The 12,210-nt window shown below is 53.5% G+C and overlaps 1 protein-coding gene across 1 annotated transcript in view; it reads left to right on the top strand.

Annotated features, from left to right (window-relative positions):
* CLTCL1 (clathrin heavy chain like 1) overlaps nt 1-12,210 on the top strand; it is a 147,308-nt gene that overhangs the window by 126,805 nt on the left and 8,293 nt on the right. Inside the window, 5 exon segments of the mRNA XM_046641074.1 lie at nt 2,936-3,100; nt 4,741-4,848; nt 7,439-7,614; nt 7,697-7,838; nt 11,724-11,855. Coding sequence (XP_046497030.1) covers nt 2,936-3,100; nt 4,741-4,848; nt 7,439-7,614; nt 7,697-7,838; nt 11,724-11,855 — 723 coding nt within the window.

The raw sequence follows: 12,210 nt of genomic DNA, 5'->3' as shown, positions 1-12,210 counted from the left end.
CCATAACTTTTACAGTTACTTTTGTAACCAGCAAATTAATAAAAACGTTAGAAAACAAAACCTTGCCCAAAATCTCCCTCTAAATTTGTACCAGGATTCTCCTGGCTGGAGAGTCTGTTAAGTAGGATCGTCAGAGGGACTGCCCTGGGTCACAGAGAAGTTAAATCTCACCTGGCGACTGGCCAGACTGGGGAGCACACATGGCTTGTCTTGTTCTTCGCCTCTTTGTTCGTGGTGGCCCCAAGGTCAGGCATGCTTCCTGCCTTCCTCAGTTCTCCAAGGCAGTCAGTACACACCAGCCAGATCCAGCCCACTGCCTGTTTTGTATGTTTCCCATAGTCTGGCTTCTGCTGACTGCATCTCTGTGATACCATTTAACTCGTTTTCCCTGCATCTCCCTGTATTGCCAGTAGCAAGGGTCTTAGATAATCATACCCTTTGATGCAGTACTTCATTTATTGATCCATTCAACAAACTTTGATTAAGCATCTTCCATGTGGCGGGGTAGGGGCTTTGGGTGCACCTGTCAAATTTCTGCCCTTGTGGATCTTAAGATCCATTCAAGAAATGCATGGTATGTTAAATTGTAACTGGAAAGGAGAAAAGTGCAGCAGGGAGGGTGTGGGCAGTGTTAGGGCAGGTGGTGGGTGTGAAAGTAGGTGGTGCTTTTCTAGACAGGGTGGCTGGAAAGGTGTCCCAGAAGTGAGTGCTGAAGTCTGCATCCCTCTGGGGGAGGAGCCCTGAGAGCAGAGAGAACAGCCAGTGCCAGGGCCCTGTGAGAGAGTATTTGAGTGTGCTGCAGGAGCAGTGCGGAGGTGGCCAGACAGCTGAAGCAGAGTGATCAAATTCCATAGGGCCTGGAGTTCAAGCCAAAGAGGGCACGGGTCGGGAGAGGCGGTTATTGGCATCACTTGTTAGGACTTGGGGGCCATCAGCAGGACTCTGGCTTCCACTCTGGGTGAGACTGGAGGATTCTGAGCAGGGGAGGGATGTCATCTGATCTAGGTGTTAACAGAACCCCTCTGGCTGCTATGCTGAAAACAGACTGAAGGACGGAGGCAGAAGCAGTGAGAGCAGACAAGAGTTGATGATAGCTCAGAGAGAACAGTCAAGGTGAGTGGCAGAGAGCTTCTGATGAGTTTGGTGGCATTACCAGGGTTGCTGGTGGAGTGCTTGCGAGAAGAGGGAGCGAGGCGACTACATGCTTTGGAGCATGAGACAGGCCTGGACTAGGCAGATGGGCTTGTGCTTCCTATCGTGGGGAGTAGAGTGTAAGGCTTGCCCTGGGGGGAGTCAGGACTCACATTAGGACAAGTTTGATCTCTACTCAACATCCGAGGGGGTCTGCCCAGCTGGATATAATAGTCAGGTTTCCGAGGAGAATTCTGAACTAGAGCCGTAAATGCAGCAGCCTTCAGTGTGCAGGTGACGCTCACAGGGTAAGAGTGTGTGGGGAGGGGACCTGAAGCCTGGGAGCAGGGTACCCCATAGCTCAGGGTCAGGGAGAAGTAGAGATGCAAAGTAGCCAGGAAAGTGGGAGAAAAGCAGTGGGCAGAGAAGGGCTTTCCAGGGACCCAGTAGGCATCTGTCAGGGAGACTGATGGGGAAGCCAGATGCCGCACATTGCGAACTGGAGACTTGGCAGTGATGACCCTGCTGGGGAGCTTGCAAGAGCCTGATGCGGCGTGTTCCAGAGAAGACAAGAAGAGACTGGGGACAGCTTTTAGGACACAAGGGCACCTCTTCTGAGAAATGTTGATCTAAAGGAAACGGTAGAAACAGCATGGTAGCCGATAGCTGAGCTGAGGTCAGAGTGAGAGTGGTTTGTTTTGGTTTGGAGCTGGGAAAAATAACAGCAGCTCCTTAAGCTTATGAGAGTAATTTAGTACAGAGGGCGAAATCACTGCAGGGGCTTGAAGATGCTGACCTGGAACAGGGAAGGGGGCTGGGATCACGTGTACCAGTAGGGCTGGCCTTGGTGGCTGGGTGAGGACCATAGACGCAGTGAGGGGCAGGCACGTCTCGGTGCGTGTCGAGGGCTCTTCTGGTTGTGTCTGTTTCCTCAGGAGATCGGAAGCCCAGTCCTCAACTCGAGCCATTGGAGATTGGAGGAGAGGAGGAGAGGAAATGGTTGACAAGGAGACAGTACCTGGCTGAGGGAATAGGGTTGCTAGTGTTGTGAGCTCCTCTGCGTTTAGTATCAAGGTCAGGGGAGACCAGTGGCACTTCGGGGTTCAGCTGTCTGTGTTTAGCTCCTCAGTTCCAGGTGTGGAGTCAACAGAAAAGTAATCTAAGCAAGACTGGGGTTTGGCTGAGCGAGTACTGCCAAGTACAGCTGAGGAAGTTTCCAAGGAGTGCCACCGGGAGGAGCGTAGGCCAGGCACAGATGGGCATGGTGGGGCAGGGGTTGGGGTGCTGGAAAGGAGGGGAGGTGGCAGGCAGAGAGTGGGTTCTTGTGCCTGAGTTCGCAGAGGTGGCAGCTCTCTAACAGTGACTGGCTGTTGTCATGAGGGACACAAGGTCTTCAGAGCAGAGGAGATCAAAGAAAGCTAAAGCCATCAGGGAATGAGACAGGTCTGTGGCTGGCAGCAAGAATGAGGGCTGGCAGGCGATGCCCGGCATGAGATTCCCCAGTGTTTAGTGAGGAGGAAGGATGCAGTCTGGAAGCACAGGAGCGCTGCTCTGCACCTGGCCCATGGGGTGCAGGTGTGGGAGGTGACCGCCGGTGCATGCAGGAGCAGGCAAATGGAGAGCGGGTCTGAGGACACGCTTCATCCTCCAGGAGCTCTGTGGTGGCCCAGGCTGCTGTATGATCAGAAAGATGCTCACATCCTTTGAAAACAGAAAATATCCCTGCTACTTAGAAACTTCAAACGAGCTCTGAGGAATCTTCCCATTTAAGACTGTCTCTGCAGAGCTACCTGACTGTTCCTAGGTTGGAGACCGCTGTTACAAGGAGGGAATGTACAAGGCTGCCCAGCTGCTCTACAGCAGTGTTTCTAACTTTGCCCACCTGGCTTCCAACCAGGTCCACCTCGGGGAGTATCAGGCAGCGGTGGACAGCAGCGCCAAGGCCAAGAGCACGTGGACGTGGAAGGAGGTAAGCTCGGAGAGTCTCCAGGAGAGCGCCAGTCTGCCAAGCCTTCCCTCCTCCTTCCTTCTGTGCTCTGCACCCTGGTCCCAAGTGGGAGGCATCTGGATGGCTGCCTCGTCCAGGCAGGGTTCTGAGTCCTCTGGGGTGGCTCAGAGAACCCTGTAAGCTAGTGTTTGTGGTTGAAGCAAAGACCCACAGAACCCCATGTTGGACCAATCAGCTCCCAGAAGTTGTCTTAATAGCATGGAATTATCAGCATCATAAATAGTGTCATAACTTAAAATATTTTAATGAATCATATCACTTTATTAGCATAATCAGTGTCAATTGACATTGCTGGTCTTTTGTGGTGAATTGGTAGGGCAAGTCGTCTTGAAGCTCTCTGATAGAAACATCCGTGAGTGGGGAAAAGTTTGTAAAGAGATGTGCAAAAGATTTAGCTTCAGTGAATCTCTGAAGCATTGTTTAATAAAAGATTAGAAAACGTCCACTATCAAGGCCTTCGTTAAATGGTGTATATATTGTGACTCTCCCCGGCTGTTCAGAGGGAATCAGCAGTTACGGGAGAGGATGTTCCCAGTATTCTGTGAGAAGCAGGGTGTAAGCAGCATGTCCGGTGTAATTCCATTCTGTGTGTGACTGTAAGAGAGAGCTGGCATGTGCTGGGGTGTACATCGCACAGAGTAGTGAGCAAAGGTCATGTTTCAAGGTCACGACTGGTTATCTGTGGGTTGTGTGACTGTTTTTGTTTCCCTGCGTTTTTTGCCTTGCCTACCATGCAAACACGTGCTGTGTGTAGAAGGTGGGGAAACTGCGCAAGAACCCGGCTCTGCATTGAGGGAGGGGTTATCTGTGGTCAGCCCTCAAAAGAAGTGCAGCTCAAGGGCCCCTCCTGAGTCCTTTCTGCACAGGGAGTTTGTCACTTTTTTTTTTTTTTAAGGAAGATTAGCCCTGAGCTAACTACTGCCAGTCCTCCTCTTTTTGCTGAGAAAGCCTGGCCCTGAGCTAACATCCGTGCCCATCTTCCTCTATTTTATATGTGGGACGCCTACCACAGCATGGCGTGCTGAGCGGTGCTGGGTCCACACCCAGGATCCGAACCGGCAAACCCCGGGCTGCCAAGAAGCAGAACGTGCAAACTTAACCCCTGCGCCACTGGGCCGGCCCCCGTCACTTCTTAACACTTATCGTTAAGTGTGTGTGCTGCACAGTGCCTGAAACAAAAGCACAGTTTAGGAAAAGTTATTAAAGTAAGCTCCTCCTGTGTAGACAGCCCTCAGGTGACGTATGCTCTCATGACCCTTATCCTTGAGCTTTGTTAAACCTTTTTCAAACCACAAACCTGAAATTCCAGCATCACTTTCTTGTCACCTAAACAAACCTCCACATCTCAGGGTTTGGAAGTAATGCATGAGCTCTCTTCTCTCCATGGTCTCAAACTCATACACCCCCTTGGCCTGCCGGTTAGAAATGTTCTATTTTTTCTCCTAGTCTCATGCAGCTCACCTTACAATTATCTACTTGTTCAGAATCAAACTTCAAAAGCCCCACTTGCTGGTATTTCTATATTTGCAGTTGCATCCCCAGTAGCCAGCTACAGTCGTGCTGTACCCTGTCTCGGGGACACTCACACTTGCCTCCCCTAGGTGTGCTTTGCCTGTGTGAATGGGCAGGAGTTCTGCCTTGCACAACTGTGTGGTCTTCACATCGTTGTTCATGCAGACGAGCTGGAGGAACTGATACACTATTACCAGGTAACTAGTCTCTGGCCAGAGATGATTTCCACTGGCAGTAGAGATGACGAGCAACACCTAAACGCTGTAAATAAAGGAGCACTTGTTCTGTTAGTGTTACAGCCACAAATAAGCATTGTCTGTATGGGAAAATCCTTTCATGTGCTAGACAGCCTGTCTATAAAATAAATCAGATTGGTGTGTTAGATATCCTGGACCTCGTGCTGGCTGGTATTTGTGTTTTTAAAAGCACTCTCCCTCCTCTTGTGTCCTTGGACCTTCAGAAGCCCAGGCCATGGCTTGCACATGGAGACAAGCCTTGGATAACTTACTGAGAATACCAGGCCACTCATGGCCAGGTGACTGCCCACACCCTAGTTCCTCAGAGCATGTGGCCCACAGAGAGTGTGAGTGTGGAACGCCTTAGAGACAGGGGACATGTAGGAGTCCAGGAGAGGGAACTCCAGGGAGACCTTTAGAAGGCTGTTGGTGTTGTAGTTATGCTTTGCTGTCAAGTGGTTGACAGACAGACATCAGTGTGGTGAGGGCCTGGGCATATGCGCATGGGAGTCCTAGAGCTATGTGGTCAGACCAGGTAGGGTCCGTCAGGGCAGACTGAAGATTTGACTTTGCTCAGCCATGTTACTGTCCCCTTGGAACTCAAGCCCCAGCCCCTCACTGAGGGGACAATAGCCTGGAGGGAGCTTAGCCACAGGGCTCGAGGGACCTGGGAGCCTGTGAAAGTGCGTGCATGCCACCAACGTCCAAAATGTCAGGCTAGGCTTAGTGACTTTCCAGTGACATGTACTTTACATGTTTGTTGTAAAGCAAAGAAAGTAATAAAGCAGTCTGGAGGCTGACAAATAGAAGACTTCATTTGTTAAGCAAATGTTTGAGCACCCTCTGTTTGCTTGGCAGAGTCTAGACAATGTATCAGTGAACAAAACAGAAAAAACCCTATTCAGTTGAGTTTACATTCAGTAAAGTTGACAGGCAGCAAACATGTTTGAAGGTGATGAGTTATGGGGGAAATGGAGCAGCTCTAGGGACCAGGTGTTCCTGGGTGGAACTTCACAACGGGGCTGTCATGGTAGCGCTAAGGGAGAGGATGACATCAAGCAGAGACCTGAAGAAATCGAGGGGCCTGATCATGGGGATATTTGAGGTAAAGGTCAGCGGGCAGGGCAGAGTCTGGAGGCAGGAACGTGCCAAGTATTCGAGGAAGGGCCCTCAAGGCGGAGAGAGGAGTCAGGGGCACAGGCCCTCATGAAGGACTCAGGCTGTACTCATGGTAGGACCTGAGGGTGAGGGGGCCATTCTGGCTTGCATGCTGAGAACAGACTCTTTCAGGGGTGAGCAGACGGAGGAGCAGGTGGAAGCCAAGAGAGCAGCCAGCGTGGGGTGACGTGGTCGGGTTTGTGGGGGCGGTTGAATGTGCAGCCAACTTCATATGCTAGTGTTTTGGGTGTGGAGTGAGAGAAAAGTTAAGGATGACTCCATTTATTTTTGGCTTGAACAACTAGAAATAGAGAGTTATCATCAGTGGACATGGGGAGAGGAGAGGTAGAGACTGAGTGACAGGAAGAGCAGGAATTAAGTTTTGGTTGTAGTAAGTTTGAGCTGCCAATTGGATGTTCAGGTAGAGGTGTCAGGCAGGCAGTGAGAAATAGGGGCTGGTGTTCAGTGCAGAAACCCAGCTAGAGAAATAAAATGGGAACCGTTGACATATATAGATGGTATATAAAGACACGAGGCTGGATGGGACCCCCGGGGGTGAGTGTAGATATAGAAGAGGCCACAACCTGAGCCCTGGGCCCTCTGCCATGAGTTACAGTAAAGAAGGGAAGAAACCCCAGAGAGTGTGATGTCTGAGCAACCACTGGACAGATGTCCCCAGGAGAGGGGAGTGGTTAGCCAAGTGGGGTCCTGGTGCTGGGCGGGTGACAGGAGAAGAACTGAGGGTGGAGGACACTGATGACCATGAGTCCTGGGGACCAGGCAGCCTGACCGGGTGGGCTTGCGAGAACAGGGAAAGGAATGGGAACTGCTGTTTCGAGGAGCTGGTAGGGGTCATGGGGTCAAGAAAAGGCATTTTAGGACAGGAGAATTAGCAGGAAGTTTGCTGAAGGCAAGCTGTAGAAAGGGACGTTGATGCCGAGAGAGAACGGGGACCACCGTGGGTGGAAAGCGGTGGGACCTAGAGCTCCAGGCTGTGGCGGGTTCCAAGCAGGAGAACAGACCTGTTCCTATAGACAGAACGTGGGCGCAGATGCTGGCAGGTGGTAGACATGGCATTTTCTTCTAATGGCTTCCATTTTCTCAGTGAAGCAGGAGCAAGGTTATCTACTGAGAGTGAAGACAGGGAGTGAAGAGGGTGTGAAACAGTGCTCCAGGGGTGACCCTCAAGGCTTGTGGTCATTAATATGAAGGGAGTCAGTCAGACTCAGGATTTAGGCATGCTGGGCAGGCTGTAACCAGAGTGCACCACCAGGAGGGAGTTGGGGCTAGTGGCTGTCGCACGCCTTCCCTCTCTTTGGAATGGGCTTTGCTGTAAGGAGGCTGTGGTCGGGTGTGTTTGCCCCTACCCCAAGCTTGGCTGTTGGTCTGTCAGGATTGGGGCTACTTTGAGGAGCTGATCTCCCTCCTGGAGGCAGACTGGGGCCTGGAGCGGGCCCACATGGGCATGTTCACAGAGCTGGCCATCCTCTACCCTAAATTCAAGCCGCAGAAGATGCCAGAGCACCTGGAGCTCTTCTGGTCCCGTGTCAACGTCGCAAAGGTAATCCGGCCCTCCTCAAGGTTCTGCCTGCCTTGTGCACACGTGGCACAAGCTTGACCCTCGGCTGTGGCCATCTTGCCGGGTGCTGAGAGCTGTGGAGCAGGCGCACCTCTGGGCACAGCTGGTGTTCCTCTGTGACAAGTGTGAGGAGTATGACAACGCCATGCTCACCATGATCAATCACCCTACAGATGCCTGGAGAGAAGGGCAGTTCAAGGACATCATTGCCAAGGTAAGAGTGCTCACGCAGCGCTGGCTCCTGCCACCTCTGCCAGGCCTGTCCTGGGGCGGGTGTGATGAGCTCTCATGTGTGCACCCCGGGGCCAGTTTGCTTTCCTCCTGTGTGATGTTTGCCATCCTCTGTGCAGGTGGTGGTGATTCCGTCTGCACAAAGGGAACTGACGCTTAGGAAGGGTAGTGACTGGCCCAAGGTGCCACAGCGAGGCTGCAGGCAGGATGGGGACAGTGTGGCACTGCAGCCCCGGCTGCCCCTCCTGCCCCTATGGCCTCCCAGGACCACACTCTCCCAGCTCACTCCCCGCTGGGTCCTTCACAGCCGACCCTTGGTGTTTGCTCTTCCTTCTGCCGTTGGCTCAGGGCACCCAACCCCAGACCCTGTCTGCCACCATCCTGTTGTGTTGTTTCATGTTTTTCATCATATGGAATATTTTTCCTTAGTGTCTCTTCCCTCAAAACTGCCAGCTCCAGAGGAGCACAGGCGCCTCACAGAGGGGCAGTGAACACCCTCCAGGTGGAGGCATGATCTCAGGCCTCCTGGCCCTTGGGTCCCCACCCTTCCCAGGAGGTGCCACCTCCTGTAGTCTACCTGGACTAGACCAGGATCCCAAGCTGTTCCACCAGCTGCCAGAAGCTATTGGAAGGTGTCAGGCCTGAGTGTGAGCACCAAGCAGGCCTCTGCTGTTTTCTTTCTGGTCTCTGAGTGGGCCCGCCCTCCAGACCTGTCCTCTTTTGAGCTCTGTGCATGTGGTAGAAGGTAAGGGGATGCAGCTCTCTGCCCTCAGTCTCTGGGCCTCTTGCACTGAATGTCCTTGTTTTGTCCCAGTGGCCTTGCATAAATAATTTGCCCACAGGTCTCTCCTGTCTGCCGTCTGTCAGTGAAAGGTAGCATTCTGACTGTGTCTGTCCTGCCACTCCCACGGTGGAGGTGTGGGCTCCCCTCTGCCTGGGTTAGGGACCGCAAACTGTTGCCTGTCCTGTGCCTTCTGTTCCACATACAGCTGCAGGGGGCAGGTGTGGGTGACAGGTAGGAGGGCACCCAGCCAGGTCTCAGCATCTGCCTTCACTGGGAGCTGTTAGACAAAACAGTCAGCCCGGAGGTCACGCACATCTGCATTGTTAAGTGTGGTGGTGTGTGAAGTCAGTGACCGTCTGACAGGACGTCCTGGCATGAGTGGGGTCTGCAGGTTGCTGGTAGAAGGGTGGGCAGATCACATGTTCCTGTGCCCTTGCGCATGCGAAAAACATGCTGGAGAACCCATGTTTGATTAATTCTTGGTGTGCTTTTTTCACATTTAACTTTTTTGATATCAGAGTGCATCTTAGAGTTGATGGCATGCCATGGTTGAGGTGGCAGTGTTTTCTGCTTCTTAGCAGTGTCGGGGCATCATTGTCGTCCCAGCAGCTGATGTATCCCATTACCTGAGTGTGGTCCGCCTTGATGGCGTTCAGGCTCAGTGGACTCCTGAGGAGAGGTGGAGGTCAGCGTGGCGTCTTGGGTCTGATGACACACACTCTCAGATGAGACTGTCATGTGGGACCGCAGTGTTAGTGCAGCTGACAGCCAGGTCTTGTTTTGGTTTGACAGAGGATGCCATGGGGGAGACACCCTCTTGTCAGCTCATACATGGAGGAGAGGCAGGGTGGAGGACACTAGCTATTGTGGTGGCCCAGCAGAGGGGACATTGTCTCCACTCTGGGACACAAAGGAGGGCTTTGGAATCGCCTGGCAACAAGGCTGGGCAGTAGAGGGCCGGACAGAGGCCTTGCTGACACAGACCAGGGTTGCATCTCGGCTCAGCCATTTGCTGTCTCTGTCACTCTGGGCTGGTGTCATCACCGTGACCCTCAGTTATCCCACCCATCAAATGGACAATGTTTCCTGCCTGCCAAGTGATTGACGGCAGGTGCCTGGCGTACTATCAGTGCTTCTCACAGGTTGTGCAGTATGTGTCAAGAGCTAGAACACTCTTGCTGATCACCCTAGAGCTCATGACAGAATCTCTGAGCCTTGGTTTGCTTTTCTGCAAAACAGAGATAATGCCCTGTCCCCGGGCCCAGGGCTCCATGGAAATGAGGTGCACAATGTACGCACCATGGGCTTGGGAGTGGCCATCCTTACCAGCTGTGCAGGTGGGCAAGGCCTTGCTGGTGCTTCTGTCCTGGCACGTCGCTGCAGAGGGGCTGCTGCGCAGACATCAGTGCCCCAACAGGAGCAGTGGATGCTCCAGAGGGCCATGAAACCGCTTCATCCTGAGGGCACCAGGTGCCCTCGAGGTCAGCAGCTCAGCTCAACACAACATGTGTCCGTGTTGGGCCAGCTCTTATCCAGCCCTGCAGTCACTGCAGCACTGAGAAGGGAGCATGGCAAGTCAAGCTCTATCTTGAGCTGTCCACCCAGAGGGACACGGGGCAATCTGGCCATGCTTTAGTGAAGGCTGCACAGACTGGCTCAGAAGGCTGGGGAAGCACATGGTCTTGCCTACCCTAGTGGGGAGCCGGCTGACAACCACCTCTGCCAGTTCTCCTGCCATGCAGAGGGGCGGGGCCTCCCTGGGGCTCACTGCCCCCCCCAGTGGAGAGCCTCAGCGAGAAGGGCTTGCCCTTTCACACTATGCTGTCTCGTCCCGTAGTCCTCCTACAAGTGCTGTTAGCACAAGGCCTGCCACTGGGGCAGAGGAGGCAGCTCTCTATGGAAGGTGAACGCCAGCCCCACTGCCCATGCCCCTGGACCCCACCTTATGTGCCAGCAGGCCCTGCTGCTTGTTAGCTGTCTAGTGTGGCTGGAGACCCTGATCTGGCCTCATACTGCTGAGTCTGAAGCCCAGCCTGGAAGAACGACAGGTTCCAGAGCTCCAATGCAAGCATGCCCGGTGGGGAGGGTCACTGCTCTCCTCTACATCCACAGTGGTGGGCGCTAGGGACCCCGTGGCCAATCTAGGTCGGAATCTGTGGTGACAGTGAGTGCTCTGGTCTGAGAGGGGCATGTCCGAGTCAGAGTGGAGAGGAGGGTAAAGCTGTCAGTAACTAGTGAGAGTACAGTACCAGCCGAGGCTGTGGACAGTCCCCTTCCTTCACCTTTCCGTCTGCAGACGTCACTCAGCCCCACATTCCTGGTGGCTCATCCGAAGCCAGCATGGCTGGAGGGCTCCCACTGCACCCAGCCCCTCCCCCCAGCATGGCTCTAGTGTTGCAGTGCCCTTTACACACCCCTGGACCTCCGCATGTTCCCCCAGACACGTTCATCACCGCCAACCTGGCACGTGTCCTTCTGGAGGGCAGGAACCGCCTTGCTCTCCTCCGAATGCCAGGCCCTGCAGTCAGCACGCCTGGGAGGACAGCCTTCCCATGAGCACAGGGTCACCCCAGAGCAGCTCAGCCCTCCCCTGCTGACCAGGGCTGCCCATCTGAGCACCACGGCATCTTGCCAGGGAGCAGTGGGGACGTGATGTGACGTGTTAATAGATTAGCTTATGGCTCAGACTGAGCTTCCTGAGGAGGGTTAGGGGAATCTTGCTTGGATAAAACTGTGTTTTGGTATTGGGTGTATTCTGGCTCGTTCCTCCTCATTCATTCTCTCAGCAGACACTGGCTGAGCATCAAGCCCATGTCAGATCCTCGGGTGAGGCAGGAAACAAAGACCTGCCTCTTAGGTCTTCGGTGGCAAGTGCTGAGGAAAAGGACGTCTTGCAGGGACGGGGAAGGGCAGGTGTGTCAGGAGGAGGTGCTCAGTCTTATAAAGGGCAGTCACTGCCAGCCTCAATAATAAAGTACATTTGAGCAAAAACCTGAAGGAGGTGTGGAGCGTGTGGCATCTGAGGCAAGCAGGTGGGGCTGAAGATGGGCACGGGCTGACCCTCAGCTCTGCCCCCACCTGCAGGTTGCCGATGTGGAACTCTGCTGTAAAGCCCTGCAGTTCCATGTGGATTACAGACCTCTGCTCATCAACCACATGCGGCTTATGCTGGTGCCCCGGCTGGACCACACCCGGACGGTCGGCTTCTTTTCAAAAGTGAGTCAGCCAGAACCCAGGGACCAGAGAAGGGTATGTTGGGCCAAGGTCATCTGAATAGTAGTAGTTTAATAAACCGTATTTGAAATTGATCCCCAGCCAATTTAAAGATTAAACATATCGAACTACTTAGTTTTCAGTACAGTTTTGCATTCCGGCCAGAATGTCCATGGTGAAATTGATGTCTGCTGAGTAACCCGAGCAGCCCTTTGTGTGTGAGTGCGTGTGGGGCCTGTCAGTTCTAGGTGTCTGGAAGGAGACCTGGAGCTGAGCTTTACGCACTGGCCTGTCAGGGCATCAAGGGCCCCCAGCCCAGTGATCCCGTGACGACTTGTCTGAGTGCCCTGACCGTTCT

Source organism: Equus quagga, chromosome 15 (genome assembly GCF_021613505.1).
Source record: "Equus quagga isolate Etosha38 chromosome 15, UCLA_HA_Equagga_1.0, whole genome shotgun sequence".
NCBI lineage: Eukaryota > Metazoa > Chordata > Mammalia > Perissodactyla > Equidae > Equus > Equus quagga.
The sequence above is the reverse complement of the archived record's forward strand: the minus strand, read 5'-3'. Positions and strand labels throughout refer to the sequence as shown.